This window comes from Selaginella moellendorffii, unplaced genomic scaffold (assembly GCF_000143415.4).
Source record: "Selaginella moellendorffii unplaced genomic scaffold, v1.0 SELMOscaffold_5, whole genome shotgun sequence".
NCBI classification, from domain to species: domain Eukaryota; kingdom Viridiplantae; phylum Streptophyta; class Lycopodiopsida; order Selaginellales; family Selaginellaceae; genus Selaginella; species Selaginella moellendorffii.
Window position 1 is genome coordinate 689038 of NW_003314266.1, and position 21444 is coordinate 710481.

General features: G+C 46.1%; 6 protein-coding genes and 2 long non-coding RNA genes across 11 annotated transcripts; 5 read left to right on the forward strand and 3 right to left on the reverse strand.

The window, feature by feature from the left end:
• The first annotated feature begins 3 nt into the window (after positions 1-3).
• Positions 4-2746, forward strand: LOC9658450 (ruBisCO large subunit-binding protein subunit beta, chloroplastic). The gene is made up of 14 exons (XM_002964696.2): positions 4-278; positions 334-459; positions 521-658; positions 718-813; positions 870-1112; positions 1163-1397; positions 1454-1623; positions 1676-1753; positions 1812-1883; positions 1934-2038; positions 2096-2188; positions 2242-2334; positions 2417-2543; positions 2610-2746. Exons 1-14 carry the CDS (start codon positions 57-59, stop codon positions 2621-2623), a joined length of 1812 nt encoding a protein of 603 aa, XP_002964742.1. The 5' UTR covers positions 4-56; the 3' UTR covers positions 2624-2746.
• A 60-nt stretch (positions 2747-2806) lies between these two features.
• LOC112344569 lies at positions 2807-3533 on the reverse strand. Its single transcript, XM_024669510.1, has 2 exons — positions 3362-3533; positions 2807-3241 (listed from the first exon to the last, which is right to left on the reverse strand). Exon 2 carries the CDS (start codon positions 3238-3240, stop codon positions 2890-2892), a length of 351 nt encoding a protein of 116 aa, XP_024525278.1. The 5' UTR covers position 3241; positions 3362-3533; the 3' UTR covers positions 2807-2889.
• Positions 3534-4596: 1063 nt separating this feature from the next.
• On the forward strand, positions 4597-5301 carry LOC112344645. The gene is made up of 2 exons (XR_002991787.1): positions 4597-5115; positions 5175-5301. It is a non-coding gene; the product is annotated as an uncharacterized LOC112344645 (long non-coding RNA).
• A 28-nt stretch (positions 5302-5329) lies between these two features.
• Positions 5330-5915, forward strand: LOC112344651. Its single transcript, XR_002991792.1, has 2 exons — positions 5330-5661; positions 5718-5915. It is a non-coding gene; the product is annotated as an uncharacterized LOC112344651 (long non-coding RNA).
• A 2729-nt stretch (positions 5916-8644) lies between these two features.
• On the reverse strand, positions 8645-10246 carry LOC112344614 (adenylate-forming reductase 03009-like). Its single transcript, XM_024669686.1, has one exon. The coding sequence runs from the start codon at positions 10244-10246 to the stop codon at positions 8645-8647; it is 1602 nt and encodes a 533-aa protein (XP_024525454.1).
• LOC9658452 (UPF0235 protein At5g63440) lies at positions 10206-11934 on the reverse strand. 4 transcript variants are annotated; one of them, XM_024669994.1, is made up of 7 exons: positions 11771-11934; positions 11377-11491; positions 11170-11323; positions 11024-11120; positions 10877-10923; positions 10719-10826; positions 10206-10652 (listed from the first exon to the last, which is right to left on the reverse strand). In XM_024669994.1, exons 1-7 carry the CDS (start codon positions 11883-11885, stop codon positions 10590-10592), a joined length of 699 nt encoding a protein of 232 aa, XP_024525762.1. In that variant the 5' UTR covers positions 11886-11934; the 3' UTR covers positions 10206-10589. The 4 variants fall into 4 exon arrangements, with proteins under 4 accessions (XP_024525762.1, XP_002965075.1, XP_024525763.1 ...); XM_002965029.2 differs by having other exon boundaries at positions 10758-10826; positions 10877-10965; XM_024669995.1 differs by having other exon boundaries at positions 10206-10674; positions 10758-10826; positions 10877-10965.
• Positions 11935-12009: 75 nt separating this feature from the next.
• Positions 12010-16776, forward strand: LOC9659669 (DNA mismatch repair protein MSH1, mitochondrial). Its single transcript, XM_024669623.1, has 23 exons — positions 12010-12106; positions 12176-12240; positions 12307-12424; positions 12499-12596; positions 12650-12725; positions 12786-12905; positions 12960-13007; positions 13058-13122; positions 13188-13495; positions 13547-13656; positions 13704-13809; positions 13860-13935; positions 13991-14049; positions 14100-14167; positions 14220-14393; positions 14445-14651; positions 14695-14957; positions 15010-15153; positions 15209-15257; positions 15306-15581; positions 15636-16119; positions 16179-16366; positions 16429-16776. The coding sequence occupies exons 1-23, from the start codon at positions 12074-12076 to the stop codon at positions 16642-16644; spliced, it is 3351 nt and encodes a 1116-aa protein (XP_024525391.1). The 5' UTR covers positions 12010-12073; the 3' UTR covers positions 16645-16776.
• A 369-nt stretch (positions 16777-17145) lies between these two features.
• Positions 17146-20506, forward strand: LOC9658453 (copalyl diphosphate synthase 2-like). The gene is made up of 13 exons (XM_024669687.1): positions 17146-17224; positions 17455-17558; positions 17702-18041; positions 18087-18270; positions 18318-18535; positions 18596-18716; positions 18772-18884; positions 18932-19164; positions 19215-19327; positions 19388-19486; positions 19536-19751; positions 19812-19950; positions 20012-20506. The coding sequence occupies exons 1-13, from the start codon at positions 17146-17148 to the stop codon at positions 20504-20506; spliced, it is 2454 nt and encodes an 817-aa protein (XP_024525455.1).
• Positions 20507-21444: the final 938 nt, after the last annotated feature.

A 21444-nucleotide genomic window follows, 5' to 3' on the forward strand; every position in this document is an offset into this window, starting at 1 on the left:
GCCCAGAAGGTTCTAGATAGGCATTCTTATTTCGTTCGTCCGCGAGAGAGCGAGCAATGGCGGCATCTCATGCGGCTGCTGCTTCGCTGAATTCGCCGTCGACGGCGCTCTTCTCGTCCTCGTTTGCGCAATCCACAGCTTTTGGACGGGTTTCGTTCCAGGATTTTCGGCAGCGCAGCAGGAGCGGCGGACTTCGCTGCCGGGCGCCGGTCGTGAGGACGCGAGCGGCGAAGCAGCTGTTCTTCAACAAGGATGGATCGGCCATGAAGAAGCTCCAGGTGAGATTATGGATTGCTGGATGGATTGGTTTGATTTTAAGTCTCCCTATAATAGGCTGGTGCAAACAAAGTGGCCAATTTAGTGGGAGTTACTTTGGGTCCCAAGGGAAGAAACGTGGTGCTCGAGAGCAAGTATGGATCTCCAAAGATTGTCAACGATGGAGTCACTGTTGCCAAAGAGGTAGAGGGAAAAGTTAAAATGCGGCTACAAAGTCTTTTGTGCTTTTGCTCTTTGTTTGCAGGTGGAGCTGGAAGATGCAGTCGAGAACATTGGTGCGCGGCTTGTAAGACAAGCTGCGTCGAAAACAAATGACTTGGCTGGTGATGGAACCACCACGTCCGTGGTTTTGGCACAAGGACTTATAAACGAGGGTGTCAAGGTTTGATTTTTCTCAAGTTCATGGAATTTTCATGAGGCAATGTGGAGAGTAATTTGCAGCTAGTCGCAGCGGGAGCTAATCCTATACAAATTGCTCGAGGTATTGACAAGGTCATTGCAGGCCTTGTCAAGGAACTCAAGACTTTGTCGAAAGAGGTGGGTTTTTTCTCGTGGCTTCGGTTGTATATTTTTCTTAAGCGTTTTGCGTGTAGGTCGAGGACAGCGAACTTGCAGATGTAGCAGCTGTGAGCGCGGGAAACAACTACGAGATCGGGGACATGATTGCTGAAGCCATGAAAAGAGTTGGGAGGAAAGGCGTGGTCACACTTGAGGAGGGAAGAAGTGCTGAGAGTACACTACAATTCGTTGAAGGAATGCAGTTCGATCGGGGATACATATCACCTTACTTTGTGACAGACACAGAGAAAATGGCCGTGGAATATCAGAATTGCAAGGTAAACGGAATCTGTTCTTTTTGTTTCTTCCTTATTAATGTTCGTTACAGTTACTGCTAGTTGACAAGAAGATCACAAATGCTCGAGATATAGTATCCATCCTTGAAGACGCCATTCGTGCTGGAAGTCCTCTTCTTATTATCGCGGAAGATATTGAACAAGAGGCACTTGCTACTCTGGTTGTGAACCGAATTCGTGGAAATCTTAAAGTTGCTGCTATCAAAGCTCCAGGATTCGGCGAGAGGAAGAGCCAGTATTTGGAGGATATCGCTACTCTTACTGGAGGTAAATCGACCATTTTTATCTTTTATTTGTTGTACTTAGTTCTTTGTTCTGAGCAGGCACTGTTGTGAAGGATGAAGTTGGTCTGCAACTGGACAAAGTGGGATCCGAAGTTCTTGGTACTGCTTCAAAAGTGGTAATCACAAAGGACTACTCAACAATTGTTGGAGATGGAAGCACACAGGAAGCCGTCAGTAAGCGTGTCAACCAAATAAAAAATCAGCTCGAGGTACATAATACGTTATGATACCTTTTTGAAGTTTTAAGCCCTTCGCTTGTAGGCCACCGAGCAAGACTACGAAAGAGAAAAATTGAACGAAAGAATAGCTAAATTGTCTGGAGGAGTTGCTGTAATCCAGGTAAGTTTATTTTGCAGTATTTTTAGCAGCACATCTTTAACTTCTCTGTAAATTGAAGGTTGGTGCACAAACTGAGACAGAATTAAAAGAAAAGAAGTTAAGAGTGGAAGATGCTTTGAATGCGACGAAGGTAAATAGATTGGATTCTGGAATATTGTGGTGTAAGTGTTTAAATTGCAGGCTGCTGTTGAAGAAGGCATCGTTGTCGGTGGGGGAATTGCTCTTCTAAGACTGTCTAGCAAGGTTGATGCCATCAAGGATACCCTTGAGAATGACGAGCAAAAGGTGAGGCCACTTCAGAAAGCTTTGACCCTCCCTCTGAAAGTCAAGTACCTGTTTCAGATTGGAGCCGAAATTGTGAGGAAAGCCTTGAGCTATCCCGTGAAGCTCATCGCAAAAAATGCTGGTGTTAACGGCAGCGTTATCGTTGAGAAAGTAAGACTTTGTACCTGCGGCTTGGCTTGAGTTTTGACTGCCGGTGTGTGCAGGTCCTTGCCGACGATAACTTTAACCACGGTTATAATGCTGCGACTGGTGCATTTGAGAATCTCATGGCGGCAGGAATCATTGATCCAACCAAGGTATGCTTCGTTCCCAAGGAATCCCAATGCTTAAAAAGAATTATTTCACGTTGTAATTCTCGCACAAATTTGGCACATGTAGGTAGTCAGGTGCTGTTTAGAGCACGCAGGCTCCGTAGCAAGGACCTTCCTCACATCAGACGCAGTAGTCGTATCCATCCCGGAACCAGAGCCTGCTGTTCCGGCAGGGAACCCAATGGACAACTCAGGTACGAAGAGCCTGAGCTCGACTTAGAATACCATAGTTTACGCTCACCAACACACTGGCTTTTCAGGTTACGGTTATTGAGAGACGATCGCGCTGTAATGTCCCCCGTTAGCAAGTGGGCAGTCAGTTGCTGCCTGCCCTGCGGTGCGCCAGTTTTGTATTTTATCCGCTGGAAGTATCTCACTGCTCAGAGTTTTGTTCTCATTTTCTACTCTTCGTTTTTTCTTAGAAGCTAAAACTACATTGAACGCAGGAACTTGTCAAGTCGGTTAACTGGCAACCAGTTTTATAAACTCTTCGAAACTGAGACCGAGGTGCTACATAGAGAAGATTCACGGCAGCGTGATCTAGAAACCGGGCTGCCACCAGATCACGGCCAGGATAAAGACGACCATGAAGGCCAGGCCAACAGGAGAGCCTCCTACTTCAGAGAAAGGCACGGTCTTGGAAGGCGGTGCCGGCTTTGAGGCCGGGAGAGACATGAGCTGAACAGCCAGGAGGAGAAAGAGGGGGACGAGTAGCACCAGCAGGGAAATGCTCTTCAGGAGCTGAGAGGCAACGAGGAGATAGACGTCGTCCGTGTAGAGCGGTGAAGCTAGCAGAGCAAACACGATGGCGAGGAGGACGACGGGAGCCACTGGCGCCGAAGTCTTCTGCTGGGCACTGCCGCTGTTGATGGTGGTGCTGCCTGGGATCATCCTGTCAAGAAACGAGAAAGGCAGCGCTCAGGAGGACACGAGAACAAGGAAATACAAGAAAGAAGCCCGACGATCATCCAGGAAGAACTTCTCTTTTCGAGTGTTTGAAGAAGCAGCTTACCTTTGCGTGGCGGAGAGAGCGGACGAGCCGAGAGAGACGCACAGATTACAAGCTAGCTGGGATATTCCACCGATAGTTACTGTTAAGTCAAACGAATTGGATCCGTACGGATTGGTCAGGCAAGAGATTAAATCATTTTGTTTGCCGTACGGAGTCTCTGGTTCGAGACCAACGTCCGGCAAAACTACTCCATTTCATTTGTAAGTAAATGCTTAGTTAAAGGGGGCATTTTCTCCAACGCCAAGAAATTTGAACTGAGGTAGGGTTTTTCGAAATGCTTCTCGATGATAGGGTTTTTGATCTCTTACGATCGATCGATAATCCGGAGCTCCTCCGTCCAGATCGACCGACCAGGTTCGTCGATCGGCAATGCAGCCGATTTCGCAAGGGGCAGCAACGCTCCTCATCGGTGTTCTACCAGCTGCTGGAGACGACCTGGACCACGCCGACACCGGCTTATTCCCGGAATGGGCTCGCACCGAGGAATCTGGAAAATGGTAAGAAGATCCACGCTTATCTCTCTTGCAACTCGGACTTTCTTACGTCACCATGTATGGAAAGTGTGGCAGTCTAAACGATGCTTGTTTGATGTTCCAGAGCATGGAGGAATGGAACACCGTGGCCTGGAACTCTGTCATGGGAGCATTCGTCCAGCATGATCGCAATGGAGGAGGCGATGGAGCTCTCCTGGGAGATGCTGCAGTGTGGAGAGTAGACCGACTTTCTTGACTGTGTTGGCGGCCATCTCTAGCCTCGAGTCTCTACGACATGGTAAGCTTGTTCACGATACTCTTGCTGCTGAGGCTGGTCATGAGGATGATGTTGTTGTCCAGACAGGAAGTGCGTGGTGGAAGCAGTGGAAGTTTTGGACCGGATGATCCGGTTCGATGCGATGCTGTGGACTGCTGGATTCTCGGCTCACGTCAACTGCGCCGGCTACGAAGAAATTTTCTGCTATTTCCGGAAGATGCAGCTCAAACAACTTTGAGCTCTTGCAAGAGGCCGCAAACAGGGAAAGGCCATTGTGAGCATGGATGAGGCTTGGAAGGTGAGTGGGCTTCTTTCACAGAGAAGTCGAGTAAGATCTCTTGAATCCTCTCAAGCTAGGGAGCTGTTACTTTCCCTTACAAGGATGCAAGGCCCAGGAGGACATCATGCGTGATCCTACCAGGTTGAAGCTCATTCTCATTAACTTTGAAACGAGTTTCTAGTTTTTTTCAGATATGAGAGACAACGCCTCTCTCCACCTGGTGACACGACAATACGACTCTGAAGCCGAGAAGAATGGTGTTAACATTTCTGCCGCGATGGTTGCTGGTGGCGACGAAGGCCAGTAACGAGGCTCTTGAGGATCAAGGTAAGCGAGAGCTTCATTCTTTCTAAGTTTCTTTGTGTTTTTGCTTGTTCACAAGGATCACCATTCCTGCCGGCCCTGCGAGCATAGCATCGTTTTTCAGTCTACGATCTGTTTTCCTAGGTGACTGTGGCTCAAGATTGGGTCCCCAGGAGGAGAGAAGTCGTTTTGTGAAGTGGATACAAGCCGGACGAAGTTACCTTTGAACGCTTGCTCCCAACCCCTCGACCGTTCGCTCTCGTGAAGCTCTGGAAGCGGTCATCTTGCTCAGCTCCAGAGCTGTTGTGGAAGATGCAGCAAGCCGGAGACAAACCAACGAGCCGGAGATCGACTGGTTACGAGCAGTGAAACCAACAGCGACGTGGAAGACGAAATCCCCGTTGGAAACGCATGTAAGGAGGTATGGCAGCATTGCAAGAGCCCGAGACCGTCACTGATGAGCGTCTCGTCTTCCGCCAGATGCTAGAGCATCATCCTACGAGAGGAGACTCCACTCTAGGCGATTCGCTAGAGTCTAGGAATTGGATATGCTTTATTCTCCATTTTGTTTATATAAGGGCAAAAAGTGAGGAGCTTTATTTCCCTAGGGTTTATGTCCAGATAGAGCTAGCGAGAGAGATGGGGTGTTCTTCCTGGCGCAAACACGGGGTCTTGGCGGTGGCCATCCTTGGCGCCGCAACGGCAATGGCGGCAGCAACATTCTTCCTCGGCCGGTCCCTGACAGATGCGGCGAAGTCGCTGTCGGATTCTGCGAGCTCCATGAAGGAATCGCTCGATTCCTCTGCGAAATCCTTCAAGGAATCGTTCGATTCTGCTGTGGCGTCGTTCGACCGCGGAGTGGCTTCTTTGGATCGCGGCATCGACACAATCGGCGCGTTCAAGGTGCTCAAGAATGGGTGCACAGTCTCCTTAAATCCAGTCGGCTTGGTTCCGAGGGAAGATTAATGTGAGTGGTAAAGGGGAAATGCCAGATCTCGCGCTCACAGGTCTCTTGCCTTGCAGCTCGGCGATCGGATGATCCAAAGCGCAGGAAAGCAGCGAGCTGGCAGCGAAGCGCGATCGGTTTTCTTCTTTTTCTTTCCTTCTTTCTTTCGCTTCCTTCCTTTGACTGACACGTTTTGAGCGAGCAATTGTATAGATTTTGCGAGCGGTTGTATAGATTTTGCGAAGGACAATGTAACAATTCTTTCGGACGCTCTAGTTTTCGATCTCTTTGGTCTCTCTTTCTCGTTTCAGGTCCGCTACATGCAAGTTTAAGGTAAAATCTGTTTGCTAGCTAATCTTCCTTTTTTCTTTCTTTCTTGTAGAGTGGAGGGAACCTTCTCGAGCTGTCGCAGCAAGAAGAATTCCATGGTTAGAAACCTCTCGCTGCTTTCTTGTGCTTTTTTCCATTGTAGACAGGCACTCTCGTTTTAGTGAATGCTAGCCTGTTGTTTTTACTCGTTTTATCTCTTTAAATCTCTTTAAAGCTCTGTGGTTTTCTCACACAACCGCTCTTGGCGCTTCACGCTTTGTTTTGCAGGTCAAGTAGCGTGCAAAATCGCTGAGCAGCGGTGTCATCACGAGCACCAAGCAGCCCTGGAGGAGTGGAGGTGCTACTTTGGCTACGATGTGAAAGTGAACAGACTTCTCAAGAATAGAGCGAAGAAATGCCATGGCTAGTCCATGCCTGGCATGGTGGTAAGTTCCTTCGTTTTTCTGATGTGTGCTTCTTTGAACTTGATATTTCTTGATTCGGAGACTGCTGCTGTACCGAATGAGATGCTGCTGCTGCTGCTAGCGTCACCACAGGTTGCAAACTCTCTTTTCTCTTTGGATACTTCTCAGGCAGGGGCTGTGATTAGAACGCCAGAGAAGTAAAGACGTCTACCAAACTTATCTAGTACGAGGCACCGAGTGGAGCACCGAGGACGAGGTCGAGCACGACTCTTCTCTCTTGTCCGTTGCTGGCGAGAGGTTCCAAAACCACGCCTATCAAGAGCAGCATCACCGTGGATGACTTCGCGGAGAGAAGTTCTCAGATCGCCAGGAACGCTAGTGACGTCCCACTGGAGGGAGCTAAGAGCGGCGAGCTTGGCACTAGTACGACTACTACATACCAACAGCAGCAGCAGCGAGAGCAACGAGGGAGGGACGTAGGGTTCCGGTGAAACATCGAGAGGACGCTGGCGAGGCTGCGAGCTAACGAAGTCAGCTTCTCGTGAAGCTCCTCAGTCTTCATTCCCTGGAAGTCAGAGTAAGAAACAGGAACAAAGGCTGAAACTGACGTCATAACTATAACACGATGCCGTTTGATACGCAAGGCACTTCTGAGAAAAAGACATAATAATAAGTAAATATAAATTAGAATTCATAATTTTTTTGTATTTTTGAGATTATATATGTATTATAAGAAAATAATCATGGTTTTGGTATTCATTAATAGTCTTACGATCAATAAAACTAAATTCCTTGTCAAAAATATTTAAAATGAGGAATCATATGTTCCCTATATATTTCTGTTGGAGACACTCACATAAAACAAAGTAAGTAAGATAAACTAAAAGAAATAAAAGAATAATTTATATTAGCATTTGTTGAGTCAACAAAAATAAGTTAATTTAGGCTTGTTCAGTAAAACTATTAAGTTTTCTATCAATTTTTAATTCAATTATAACTTATTCATTTTTAAGTGATTCTTTAGAAAATTTTAGAAATGAAAGTAAACCTAACATGTATATGAGAGTAATTTGCTAAGCTTCTTTAGCTAAACTAATGTCATTTTCTTTACAGTTCATAATTATATATCAAAACAAACTCTAAAAAATACAACACTTATAAAAGGCATTGGAGAAATATTCTCTCTCTCCCTCTCTCTCTCTCTCTCTCTCTCTCTCTCTCTCTATATATATATATATATATTTGCACATTGGTTAATTTTTTTTTAAAAAATTGTATATTATGAAAATTATTCTATGTTGGAAAATTATATTATGTATTATAATATTAAACTCTTCTTTGCGAGCTAGATGGTAAGGTTGGATCTTTGTGTGAATGGCATAGCCTCACTCACGGTGTACAAATCACTCCAAGGCGCTTTGAGAGGGAGAGGTCTACCTGTTAGACATCCTAGGCCAGTTATGGTGAGGGAGTGTTACGAGCTGCTCTTCCAAGACATCCTCAAGGAAAACATCTACAGTCTTGCTGAAACTCCAAGGGATGACTCCCCACAGTCCCTGATTGAAGACGTTGGACCAGTCCGAGCTCAAGGAACGCGGAAGAAGCAAAAGACAACACGATATCCATGACGGCCACGGCAGTAGCACCAAAGACGCAAGTCAAAACGACGTTGCTGCCATATCAGATGACTGCCCTGGACGTCGCTGTTGGCTCCAAAGCACATCAGCAGACTGAATCCGAACTAGTGGACGACGCAGCTTCAAGTTCGTATACGACACAGAAGAAGTGAGAGTTTACAACAGTGAAAATGAAGATGGGAACTGCAATTCCCTACTTTTTGGATGCAAAGAGCAGATATGTCATAGAGAAGGAGATTATGGTTGTTCACGTAAAGTGCATGAGCGAAACACTCATCAGAGAAGCACCAAGGATCCTTCTCAATGAGGTGAGCCAGCATTTGCAATAATTTTGTGTGCTCACTTATATGTTATGTGCACTTGCAGAGGTCTGAAATGGAAGTGCGAGACGTTCTTGTGCTCCGTAGTGTACCACGCCAGAGAAAAGGTTGGCAGGGAATACTTTCTCCTTCTCCTTTCTTAACTAAAGATGCAGGTCCAAGTAGTTGTTTCCAACAGATCTTATGCTTTTTGGTGGGTGCAAGATCTAAAACAAAACAGAATATACATAATATATACATAATATAGATAATATATACATAATTCAGATGTATGATTGTTGTTTGTCATCTCGTTATAGAATAATATTACACGTTACGAATCGAAGACAGCACCAAAGGCGGGAATTTGCTTGTTCTTGCACACATCGCGGACGGCCTCTGTAAAGGGCGCATTTGAGACAATGAAGATGGCCTCTGGATGAAACTCCTCGTAATCCAGCAATGCGATCTCCGGCCTGGGCCGCCCCTGCTTGGAGGTGTCATAGATCGTGTGGGGATGCTGGAACACGCGGTCGCAAATCTCGTCCCCATAAATCTCCCGGTGCTTCTTGGCGATCCAGACGACGTGCATGGCGACGCGATCGCTGCCAATGTGTGGGAGGATTGGGGCAATTCCAGCCCCAGTGCCCACGCAGATCACTCTCTTGTAGGCATAGACAGAGTACATGAACCCGAGTGGGCGGTGCCACCGGATGAACGCCCTCACCGTCTGGTTTTGGATCCCTTGATCGGTGGGCGGCGGCGGCGGAGCCGAGATCAGATCCTCTGCCGAGATGGTACTGTGCTCCTCGCTGATCTTCCTCATGCTGGAAGCCCTGTTCATCATTCTCAAGCTCGATGCCCTGCTGAGCGATTTCCTCAAGCTAGACGCACTGCTCATGATCCTCTCCAGTGGCGTGCACTTCTGCGCGAGCATCTTGGTCCAATCGCCCGCGACGCCGACAATGAGGCCGTAGGATCCACTCTCCCTGTTGCTGAATGCCACCGAGAAGGCGTGCCACTCGACGAGATTGAAGGAGATCTTCGCAAACGCGCCAGCTCGAGCCTTTCCCTTGATCTTCACCACCACGATGTTTCCCTCTCGCCCGGATCTCACCTCCACGTCCTGGCGCTCGATCAGGAACCACGAGTAGAACACCAAGATCAGCGCGATCCCCATGAGAACCGCGCTGCCGATCGCCGCCGCGGACAGTCTCCACCTCATGTCCGTGAATTCCTTGACGAGGATCGCAGCGAGCAGCACGAGGAGCGTCCACCCTAGGTACCTGTGAACCGTCTCGAAGAGATTGTGGTGCCGCTCGCGCAGCGGCTGGACCGCCAGGAGCATCATCGCGAGGAGGCCGGCGCAGAGCATCGCGAGGAGCGCGCAATCGACCGGATCGCCGCTGCCCGTCTCGACGAGGGCGATGATCGCCCACACGAGCAGCATGAGCGCGCAGCCGGTGTGGATGCCACCATTGCAGTGGAGCATCCGGTTGAAGAAATACTTCTGCCAGGGGATTCGAACCACGGCCTTGTAGAGCCAGAGGAGGACCGTACCGTCCCGGATGGCCACGGTGGCCACGAGGTTGGCCAGGGCCAGGGTAGTGGCCAGCTCCGCTCGATCCGCGCGCGTCCGATCCCCTCCAAGCACAATGCCCATGCAAGCGATGTTAAGCGGCAAGATTAGCAGCCACCACGCTTGGTGGTGAGTGACAATCCCGCCGAAGAAGCGCTTCTTTGGTGGCGGAGGAGATGGTGGCGATGGAGATTTCGTCGCCTCAAACACCGCATTCACCTTGCCTTCGATGCGCTGGATTGCCGACTCGAGCCGCGAGAGACGATTTGTCACGACCATTTCTCTGCAAATCCCAGACTCTATATCTCCGTTAGCATCGCCTGCAAGGATGATCGCATTCTTCCCAGACGCTTCCATGATCGCTTAGAACTTTTCTCTCTTTCTTTTGTGAACTTCTCTGGACAACTTAGAGCTTTTCTCTCTTCTTTTTGCGAACTTCTAAAGACTGCTCTGGACAGTTCCATGATCCTCGGGCCTGGGAGATTCTTATAGGAACAGATCCTGTATGATCCATGTCGAAGCGCGTAATTGTCCGCGGCCCTGTTGGTTCCACACGGATATCGCATAAACCAGCGTCGTGTTTTCTGGAGCAATGGACGTCGTCTCTCAGCGGCAAAATAGATCCTTTCCTTTTGCCACCACTGTGGTGCGAGACCCGACGTGAGTTCTGGACAGGAACCTGTTGGTCTCTTTGGTCCGGCTAGCTCGGCTGTACAGCGGCCAGGAGTTTCTCATAGACATCGCGGACGCTGAGGTCTTCCACCTGTAAGTTGGTGCGCGGCACACTCCCAGCACATCAATGGAGAGAGATGAAAGAAGCCACAGAAACCTTTAGGTGGATTTCGCACGAGATGGAGATCATACTCACCACGAGTAGCTTGGATTTGTTGTTCCAGCCGCGCTGGAGCGTCATTTGCGTCACTCGCAAGCTCAGGACCTGTTACAAGTTGGCTTAATAGCGAGCGAATGTTTTTTGGTTTGATTTACCTTTGCCATGTACTCCAGAAGTTCGTTGTTGGCCTCTCCTCTCGCGGCTGGAGCAGCAACAGTCACACGAACATCATCAGCATTAACTCCTGGAGCAGGCACCAAAGGAGGTCTGATACTCAAAAGGAAGAAAACGAAAACACTCACTCGTGATCGCAGATCGCTGAGCACGGTCCTCGACTTCGATCGCTACTTGCACCAGACCACCTTCTGTTTGCGATATGCACGGCGGCACAGGAGCGTCCTAGAGCGTCCCAGGTGAGAACTTTGATCGCCACAGGACATGATCATACCTGTGGATTAGTTTCCGCTGCCATCGAACTTAGCGAGCCATCAATCACGTAGAGCAACTCCGCGGCTTGCAAATCTTCTTCCGCGCGGTAACACACGAAGAGGCCGCAGCCGGAGCATTTCATGCGATACTGCTTCTCAGCTCTTCCTTCTCCCCTGTAAAACGCTGTCACAACAAAGTCTAGCACTGAAGAAAAAAGAAAGAATACCTTTTGAGGATTTGCTTCCCGGCTTCTACCGTGTTGAGCCTCGCGATGTGCTTGGACTTATCAAGCACGTATGCCTTGTCAGTTTTTCTCTTGGGCATCCGTTGTAGTTGAGTATCTAGTCGCAAGAGCAAACAAAAAAAAAAAACAAAACAAAACAAAAATAAAAACAGTTACAAAGACGTTCCTTGAGAGAAAGGATAGGAACAGCCTAAACGAGCAATGCCAATCGCAAAGCGAGCTAGCCACTGTGAAAGAAATTCCATTCGAATGCGGGCGAGCAATGCGACTGATCGATCGACAGCGCAAAGATGAAGCAAATGCGGGCAATGCGAACGTATCGCGAAAGCCATAGCTAGCGAACAATCTCTAGAGCGTAATGCCGCGGCGAGATTACCTGTGATGAGTACGTGAGAGCCGCAATGCTTGCAGTAGTAGACGTAGAGGTCGGAGTCGGGGCCATCGGGAGCAGCGTCTTCGCTAGAGTACGTGTGCGTCGTCCTCTTCGGCATTCCCTCTTCGCAAAAACCCTATCTTCCTGGGATGTTATGACATGGGGAAATAAAAGTCTCTCTTACCACGATATCTTTCGAACAAAAATCTTTTGCCCCTTAAACCCTGGAAATAGTGTTGTTGTTCTTGGAAGAGCAAGAAAGAACCCTACGAGGCGGGAAGGGAGAGAAAGGCGCGCGCGATCCCGATGTGGAGCGCGCTACATCGGATGAGGCAGGCGGTAAGTTCTCGATCGTTTGCTCGCTCTAGCAATGTTTGCGTCGCGGGATTTATTTTGGGATGATTGCAGCGGCAGGATTTTCTTGTTGCCTCGAGATTCCAATCTCAGGGTTTCTCCATCGACAATGCATCCAGGTATGCACAAGGAAATATGGATGTTTTCTTTCTTCCTTTCTTCTATGATCACAAGATCTTTGGCAGGAGATTGAGCTGTGGGAAGCTAAGCACGATGAGTGGAAGCGTTGTGAAGATGAAAAGGAGGCAGAGCTACGTCCCGGTTGATGATCGGGATAAGGAGCATATTTGTTGGTGGCAAGAAGTAGTTTTTCTTTCTCCTTTTTCCGAGATCTTTCGTTCTCTTCTAACATTGCTCTTTCTGGTGCTTTTCTGCAGCGCATGAACTTGTGTCAAAAGCCTACTACCAAAGAAATGATAAAGCTTTTGATTCCGACTAATCTGCTCGGGCTCGACCCCAACTTGCGTCATGGAAGGTTTTATTGATTTTTTCATCGTGTTTTCCTTTACAACTTTCTCGTGCTTGCAGCTTAAGAGATGGAAGCCTGAACGCTGAGCTACTGGATGCTAAAAGAAAATTTCCTCGAGAAGTTCTTCTGTGTAGAGTAACTATATTTCTCGTTTTTTATTTACATGGATCCATCGCCTTAGCCTTTTTTGTGCAGATTGGCGAGTTTTATGAAGCGTGCGGTTTTGACGCCTGCATCTTGGTAGAGTTTGCAGGCTTGAATCCAATGGGTGGTATACGCGTTAATGCTTCTCCAAGAGCAGGCTGCCCTGTTGCGGTATGATGCTACATTCTAAGCATTCAAAGTTAGATCCAACGCATGTCTTGATAGAACTTGCGCCAGACACTTGACAATATCACCCAGCAAGGACTTTCGGTGGTGAGTTTTTAGCCTTCAGGTCAATTTGGTGATGGAGATTGTTTTTGCAGTGTGTAATGGAAGAGGTTCAGGGGGCTGCTCCATCAAAGTATCGGAAAGACAGATTTATTGCAGGGTGTGTTTTCCATGTCCTCGTTTTTCTTTTCTTTTCCTTCTTTTTTTAATGGCTATCTGCTGCAGCCATGCTCATCCAGGAAGTCCGTACATTTACGGCCTCGCCGCAGCAGATAGTGATTTTGAATTTCCAGAGCCATGCCCCGTAGTTGGTAACGTTGTTGACGCAGCTTTATTTTTCCTATTTAACTCGCAATTGTTTGGATCAGGGATCTCTCAATCGGTGCGCGGATACACTTTCGTCTCTGTTTTGGAAATGATGAGGACGTATACTGTAGAAGATGGACTCACCGAAGAAGCACTTGTCACGAAACTGCGATCAGTGCAGTATCAACAGCTTTTTCTCCATCGCTCACTAAGAGGAAACTCCTCAGGTTTCTCTTCGTTATCTTTATTATGTTCCTTCCGTAATAATTATGATACAGGAAGCGTTAAATGGGGATCCTCTGGGGATGGAGCACTCCTGTGGGCAGAATGCAAAGGCAAAGACGTAGAGTGGTTTGACCGGGATCCGGTTTCCTTTCTCTTAGATAAGGTGCATATACTAGCTTACTTTCAGCACATATTCCTTGCCATTTTCAGGTTAAGGAGATGTATGACATTGAGGACCAAGCTGAATTTCGGGAAATTGCAAGGCCGTCGTTGAAAAGGCCTCGGCCAGTTTACCTGGGGACAGCCTCTCAAGCTGGTTAGTGCTGTTTTTTGAATGCTGTTTGAAAGTTATGTTTGTGCTTCCAGGCATTTTGCCGGTGCCGGAAATTCCGAGCTTGCTGAAAGTTCTTGTACCGTCGGACACCACCAGTCTCTGCGTCAGGTAGTATACCTTTGGTGAGGTGAATTAGCAACAGCTTTGTGCTTGTTTTGTATAGGTATTTGCGAGACCTGTTATTAAATCCACCGCCTTACGCTACAGCTGCGGCTATTCAAGGTGAGAACTGACTACTACATTATATTTATTTTGCTATACTTCCGTTGCAGAGTGTCTAAAGTTAATGACTTCTGTGAAATGCTCTATTCCGGAGTTTTTATGCGTATCAGCTGCAAAGGTATGACTCATTGCACTTTTATCTCACTTGATTCAATCATCATATTTTGCAGCTGGTGAAACTAATTGGAGCTAGGGAAGTCAATCATCTTGAATTTTCGCGCATAAAACATCTTGCAGAGGATGTATTGTACATGCATGAGAACAACAGTCTGAGAGACATATTTCATTTGCTTCTTGAGCCCACTATATTAGCAAGTGGTTTACAATTGGAAGCTGAACAACTGGTACGTAGCATCGGCTTCCTTTCGACATTGGTTTAACACATGTTGTATCAGGTGACTGATTGTAAGCAGCTGGTTGATAGAATCAGTTCTGTGATCTCTTGTACGGGCGATCCAGAGCAGCTCATTAATTCGTACGAACATGTTCCGGATGATTTCTTTATTGATTTTGAATCGAGCTGGAAAGGTCGCGTACAACGCAAACATTCTGAAGATTTTTATGCCGATGTTGACAAAAAAGCTGCAGAACTCAATTTAGCGGTGAGTTTTTTGTGTGCGTCTGGCTTTTAATGTTACTGTTCAGATTGTAGGCGATTTTCTTCCGGTTTTGGCAAGGGCAAAGTCTTTAGTAAGATCCTGCTACGGTAATGGCAACGGTGAAATCTGCTACGTTCCGGACCATCAAGCGGTCTGGTTCAAGGGAAAGGGTTTTATGCCACTTCTGTGGGGCTCTGAGACACCCGGTGAGGAAGAAATAAAACGTTTGATTCCTGCGCTAGACTCCAAAGGCAAAAAAGTTGGAGATGACTGGCACACCACGGGAAGAGTAGAGTCTGCGGTCATGAGGTACAGCTTAGAGTTGTTCTTTCCTACTTTATATTAATTACTTTTCCTCCAGCTATCGAGAAGCCGCAACTAAAGCAAATTTTGCTGTTGTTAAGGCACTCCGATGCCTTTCAGACGATGTAAGGACGTATCTTAACACAATAATTTTTATTTCCATGTTCTGTGTGATAGCCAAAGCTTTTTTCGCGCATGCCAGGTATCAGTATTTTATTTGAATAGCTTCTATTTGCTGACGTTTTACGTTTGATTAGTGAGGGAAAACGTCGCAAATGGGTGTTCCCTGTTCTTGGTGGTGAACAGGTACTATGTTGTCGTTCTTTGAACTTTCAACTGACAATTCTTTGATAGGAGCCTCTTGTTTTCTCTGGTCTCTTGCCATATTGGCTAGATTCAACACAGGATTTTGCAATACCAAACTCGTTCGAAATGAGCTCTATTTTTCTTCTTACGGGTCCCAACGGCGGAGGAAAGTCGAGTTTGCTGAGATCCGTTTGCGCGGCTACTTTGTTGGGATTATGTGGCCTTATGGTTCCGGCGTCTAAAGCTGTCATCCCACAGCTCGACTCCATCATGTTAAGAGTGGTTTCTCAAGATAGTCCCTCGGAAGGCAAAAGCCTATTTCAGGTACGTCGCATTCATTTCCGGTCTTCGATAAAGACCTTGACCTGTTCCCTGCAGATGGAAATGGCAGAGTTGAAGACTTTGTTACTTGAGACAACTCGGAGAAGTCTTGTCCTTGTAGATGAGCTTTGCAAGGGAACCGACGTACAGAAAGGGACTTGCATATTGGCCAGTGTTCTGGAGAATTTTGACAGGCTCGGCTGCCTGGGAATTGTCTCTACTCACCTTCATGGGCTTCTAGATATGAAGCTCGACACCAACAATGTCGTCTTGAAAGCAATGGGGACAAGAAAGGTATTACAAGGCGGGCTACAACCGACCTGGGAGCTCATCGATGGAGAATGTAGGGAGAGCTTGGCTTTCGAGACCGCGAAAGGGGAAGGTGTGACGGAAGAGATTTTGGACAGAGCCAAGGAATTATACGAAGAGATGCAGAAGAAACATCTGTCGCAAAGTAAGCCGATGGTAGACGGTAATGAAGTGCGCCATGAAAGTACTCTTGACAGCAACGCAGCTGCGTCATCAGTACCACGCGTCCAAGGTTCGCAGTTCTTCTGTTTGAATGTGCCATTGCTTTGTATTCGTATTTGGTTGCTATAGGTGCGAGAAATCTGAAGGATCTGGAACAAGAAGTTTTGAGGATCTGCAAGGACCAGCTGAATGGAACTTTCGTTCTCTCTAGCACTTGTTATTTCGTTGGCGCGCGCCAGCAACCTCCACCCTTCACTTCGAATCACTCTTGCGTCTACATTCTTCAAAGACCAGACGGAAAGTTTTACGTTGGACAGGTACCATTAGTATTCCTCTTCTCATGTTTGTGCTGATTGGAGTTTCCTATTTTTTGCCACAGACGGATAATCTATCTGGACGAATTGCTTCACATCGTACGTCTATGGGACTAAAGCAGGCACCTTTTTTATACTTGCCAGTGTCCAACAAGAGTGTGGCTTGTCAGTTGGAGACCGCTCTTATTACACAGCTCACGCAACAGGGATTAAACCTCGTGAACAAAGTTGATCAAAGGCATAAGCATTTTGGGATCAGCCCAGTCGAGGCTCCATTTTGAGCCAGCGAGTCAGCAGTTTTTGCCCGGAGTAACTTACTTATAAGAGATTTTATATACATATTGCGAGCTTCTAAGATTTTTGAGGTGAACTTTCAAGTTTTTAAAGATAATACACATATTTTTCTTCTTGTATGCTCAATCTATCAGCAGTAGTGGTTGCCACCAGATTAGCGGCACCAGGAGGAAAATGATGAAGCCAACGTTCCAACCGGACTCGTCCCATTGGTCGGTGTTGGGCGCTACATATACTTCCGCTAATTCCGAAGGGGAGCTATCATCGCAAGTGCACATAAGCTGGACCACCAAGAGCATAAAGAGCGGGACCACAAGAGCTGCGACAGCGAAATCTTGGAGAAACCTCTACAGCAGCAGTGCAAATCGCTCGAGGACGAGTTATAGTGATCCATACAAACTATTTAACCGGAAAGCTTTGAGAAGAAAACTACGCAAGCTCATAGCATTTCTTTTGCAAGCCAACTTAGAAGACCACGAGGACTCAGAATGAAGAGGAAAAGCAGCGGTGCGTTGGTCGGTGCCGTCGTCGGCTCCACTGACTCGCGGAGAAAAAAGCTTGCTCGAGGTACAATAGAAAAAAAGGGAAACTAATCAGTGTAAACTAATAGCATTGTTTTCAAGCGTGTCATGCTAGTGGTACATCAAAAGATTTAGAATTCCAGTTTTTCGGTAGAGCTAATGCAGACGTGAAAGAACTCGTAAACTTCGTTTATGGTTTATCAATTGAACTTCAATTGTCTTCCAGACTTGACTGAGAAACGTTTTCTCGCCTTTAAAGCCAATTGTTGGACCCAGGTTTTTGCTCATCTCTATCGTTTGCAAACATGCTGATGTGCAAGGTATTACCAAACATCGGCTACTCGACAGCTTCGAATGCAACGTTCGCACCACCAAATCCAGTTTTTAGTGGACCACAAAAGACAAGGTTGAGAACATCGATTTTATCTTGTATCGCGGAAGTTGGTCCTGCAAAAAGTTCATCAAGCCAACACGTACGTACACATTTTCTTTTTCACTTCTATCAAAATGTTTGTGGTCACAGAAGCTCGAGAGAATCACTAGATCCACTGTCAGCGAGGATGTACAACGAAAGCGTCGACTAGAACTAGTAGACGCTGTTCGAACGATGTTCCGCTCCCTGGGAGATGGAAACATATCAAGATCTGCGTATGATACTGCTTGGGTAGCACGCGTTCCTGCACTCGATGGAAGCAACTCACCACAGTTTCCAATGTGTCTTGACTGGATCATCAAAAACCAGTTCGAAGATGGCTCCTGGGGTGACAAAGACTTGTTCTTCACCTACGAACGCGTGTGTTCTACACTGGCATGTGTTATATCGCTCAAGATCTGGAACACACAAGAGAAGCATATCGAAAAAGGTGAGAAGAAAGAAGTCATGATCGTCTAAAAGTTTTCTCAAGCAGGACTTGAATTCATCCGGAGAACAATGCCCACGCTGGAGACGGAGGAGAGTGCACACATGCTGATAGGATTTGAGATCGTCTTCCCGGCAATGCTAGATGAAGCTATGGAGCTGGGACTGGACCTCGACTACTCGTCTCCAGTCGTGCACAAGTTCCATGCTGAGAGAGAGAAGAAGCTCCAGAGGTTTGTGGATCCTGGTTTTTTTGTTTCACTTACAAGTGTTCTCCTAGGATATCGTTGGATGTCCTCCAAACTCATCCCACGCCTCTGCTATACTCGGTCGAAGGACTCCATAAGAGCCTTGACTGGCACAAAGTTGTAAAACTGCAGTGTTCAGATGGTTCTTTGCTTTCCAGTCCCTCGTCTACGGCGTGTGCTCTCATGTACACTGGAAACGAGAAGTGCCTGCAATACCTCAACAACATTCTCGAGAGATACAAAGATGCAGGTTCGATAAAAAAAACTATGAAAGTCTAAACTCTAAGAAAGTGTCTTCAAACAAAAGCAGTACCAAACACGTACCCGGTAGATTTATTTGAACACATCTGGATTGTTGATCGCATAGAGAGGTTGGGAATCGCTCGGTACTTCACTCGAGAAATCAAAGATGCCCTGGACTATGTCTACAGGTTAACCTCGTAGACAATTGCGAAACAAATTCAATCTTTTATTGTGAATGAACAGAAATTGGACTGATAAAGGAATATCATGGGCCAGAGGTACACCTATTCAAGACGGCGACGACACTTCCATGGGCTTCATGGTCCTACGGAGTCACGGATACGATGTTTCTGCAGGTAAATACATGAAGAAACACTTGGCTGGCTGACGACTTAATTTGCAGACGTCTTCAAGCACTTTCAGCATGAAAATGAGCACGGGTTCTTCTGCTTTGTCGGGCAAGTCAGTGAAGCAGTGACAGGAATGCTCGATTTATACAAAGCCACGAAAGTTATGTTTCCAGGCGACGTGATTCTGCAAAAAGCGAGAGCATTCACCAGGAGTTTTCTGGATGAGAAACGGCGGAAGGGAGAGCTCAATGACAAGTGGGTTGTAACGAAAGATCTTCCCGGAGAGGTAAGAGTATGATGATTAATGAAGAGAATCTCAGTTGTTGTTTTCCTCAGGTTGAATTTGAGCTCGATAACCCCTTCCATGCTACTGTGGAACGAATCGCTACGAGAAGCTACATCGATCAGTATGGAGTAGACGATGTTTGGATCGGGAAGAGCCTCTACAGGTAGATGAACTAAATTCCTTGTCTTTGATCACTGCCTGACTCCAACGTTACCTTTAAAAGAATGCCGTTCGTAAACAACCCAGTCTTTCTCGAGCTCGCAAAGCTGGATTTTAATACGTGCCAGGCATTTCACAAACAAGAGTTTAAGCAGTTGGAAAGGTAATCAAACTACAACCAACTGGGCGTAATCACGTTGATCTTGTTGCAGATGGTATGCTGAAAGTAGCTTCCGAAAATTTGGATGCTATCACAGAGACCTCGAGCGATCGTTTTTTGGAGCAGCAGCGACAATCTTTGAACCAGAGCTAGCGACTGCAAGGGTTGTGTGGTCGAAGTGTTCGTTTATAGCAAGCGTTATAGAGGAATACTTTCGGAGGGAAAGTTCCACAGTTGATCTCCAAGACCTCTTAAATGGTGTCCAAAGGTAAATTATATCGAATATGTGCATTGTTCTCTAATGATACTTTTCGTTGTGATGCTGTAGATGGGATCCCAGCTCTATGGAAGACTCCTCGGACGACGTCAAGCTGCTATTTATTGAGATCTTTCTGGAAGTCGAGAGCCAGAGCAAGCAATGCCTCAATTTTCAAGGCCGAAGTGTGAAAAACGAGCTAAGAAGGATTGTAAGTTATTCTTTTGTTTATCTTGATGAGTTTGAGAAATTTTACTCTTACTTTCCTGCAGTGGAGCAACTGGTTGTCCAGCCTGCTAGAGAAAACGAGGTGGCGGGTTTCCAAAAAACGTCCAACACTCGAAGACCATTTAAAAGCGTCAAAGTCGGACGTCGAACCTGCGGTTTATAGCACGATGTATTTCGTCAAAGAGAAGCTCGCAGCTGGAAAGCTCTACCAGTTTTCAAAGCTCTGCACTGTGATGAACTCGGCTATAACTTTGGAACAAGACTTACAGGACGATGACAGTCCATTGAACAGCGTGAGCATTTATCTTGAAGAAAAACCTGGAACTTCCAAGGAGAGTGCCGTGGTTTACATCAGAGAGCTCTCAGAGGAGCTGATGAGGGAGCTTTTGCGTGAATCACTGTGTTGTGACGACGGTCTTCCATCAGCGTGCAAGCATCTCTTTCTGAATGGAGCTCGCCTCGCAAATTTCATGGTAGCAGCACGTCGAGAATTATCCATGGATGGCCATATACACAGACTTCTCTCTCAGCCATTCTGAACTTCCAAAAACAATAAAATAATATGCCAAGATTTTCTTAATTGCGTTTCAAAGTTATTGAGATCAAGTCCTCGGTTCTAGCATTCTAAAAAAGCTCTAGGTACCACAAAGGTGTCCAGGTGCACAACGTTTTGTTCATGTCTGGCTGCTTGTTGCCACCATTGTGCTTTTAAGAGAAAAAGATAAGTAGAAGGTGTGATCTCTCCAACAGTTGATTTTATAATCTTACTCGGGTGTGATATTCTAACATTGCAGAAGAAAGTCCAACTACTTCTTGTAGAAGAAGCTAACCAATATTGTAGTCAGTACTCATGGCCGTAATGCTCAAATAAAGATATTATTGCCTTTGAGTGCTTTCTTTTACAGGGTTAAAATATGATAATATGTACTAAAAAATGAAATAAAACAAACTAAAACTACTTCTTCTTTCACAACATTCTAACTTGTAAAGAATCCAGTTTTTGAGGAACAAAGTGAAATTAAAATAAAGTAGTTGCACAACTCTTTAAAATGGTTAAAAAGTTTAACAATCTTTGCTAAAAACATTATTACTTTTATATATTGCATGATTATTTACAATTTAAAATGGTTTATCCTAAATATTAGAATGATTAGTTGTTTTTATCCATATAATATACTATTTTAACTTAAATTAGTTTATGAAAAAGGAAGTTTGGATTTATCTTTAACCTTCTGACTATGTTGGTGTCATTGTCATAAAATGGCTCCATGTTTTCCTCAATAGATTCAAAGTAATTGTCATTAAAGTCCCAATAGTGAAAGGTTATTGTAGAAAATCTTGAAATTGAAACTTTGGTGTAGGTAATGACATTTTTCATTTTTGATTTCTATAATAATTTTTGCTATATTATTAAATTGCAAACCTTTGTTTTGCTAAGTCCATCAATTTTATAGCCAAATAGATATATTCCAAATTA

Coding starts and splice junctions, on each gene's coding strand:
- LOC9658450 (XM_002964696.2), top strand. CDS start 57: ATGGCGGCATCTCATGCGGCTGCTGCTTCGCTGAATTCGCCGTCGACG. Junction 814..869: donor TCAAGACTTTGTCGAAAGAG/GTGGGTTTTTTC, acceptor TTTTGCGTGTAG/GTCGAGGACAGCGAACTTGC. Junction 2,335..2,416: donor GAATCATTGATCCAACCAAG/GTATGCTTCGTT, acceptor TGGCACATGTAG/GTAGTCAGGTGCTGTTTAGA.
- LOC112344614 (XM_024669686.1), bottom strand. CDS start 10,246: ATGGAAGCGTCTGGGAAGAATGCGATCATCCTTGCAGGCGATGCTAAC.
- LOC9659669 (XM_024669623.1), top strand. CDS start 12,074: ATGTGGAGCGCGCTACATCGGATGAGGCAGGCG. Junction 13,936..13,990: donor ACCACCAGTCTCTGCGTCAG/GTAGTATACCTT, acceptor TGTTTTGTATAG/GTATTTGCGAGACCTGTTAT. Junction 15,258..15,305: donor CTGTTCTTGGTGGTGAACAG/GTACTATGTTGT, acceptor ATTCTTTGATAG/GAGCCTCTTGTTTTCTCTGG.
- LOC9658452 (XM_024669993.1), bottom strand. CDS start 11,885: ATGCCGAAGAGGACGACGCACACGTACTCTAGCGAAGACGCTGCTCCC. Junction 11,121..11,169: donor CAGCGGAAACTAATCCACAG/GTATGATCATGT, acceptor GGGACGCTCTAG/GACGCTCCTGTGCCGCCGTG. Junction 10,653..10,718: donor CGTGCGAAATCCACCTAAAG/GTTTCTGTGGCT, acceptor ACCAACTTACAG/GTGGAAGACCTCAGCGTCCG.
- LOC9658453 (XM_024669687.1), top strand. CDS start 17,146: ATGAAGAGGAAAAGCAGCGGTGCGTTGGTCGGTGCCGTCGTCGGCTCC. Junction 18,536..18,595: donor CGAGAGATACAAAGATGCAG/GTTCGATAAAAA, acceptor AAACAAAAGCAG/TACCAAACACGTACCCGGTA. Junction 18,717..18,771: donor GCCCTGGACTATGTCTACAG/GTTAACCTCGTA, acceptor GTGAATGAACAG/AAATTGGACTGATAAAGGAA.
- LOC112344569 (XM_024669510.1), bottom strand. CDS start 3,240: ATGATCCCAGGCAGCACCACCATCAACAGCGGCAGTGCCCAGCAGAAG.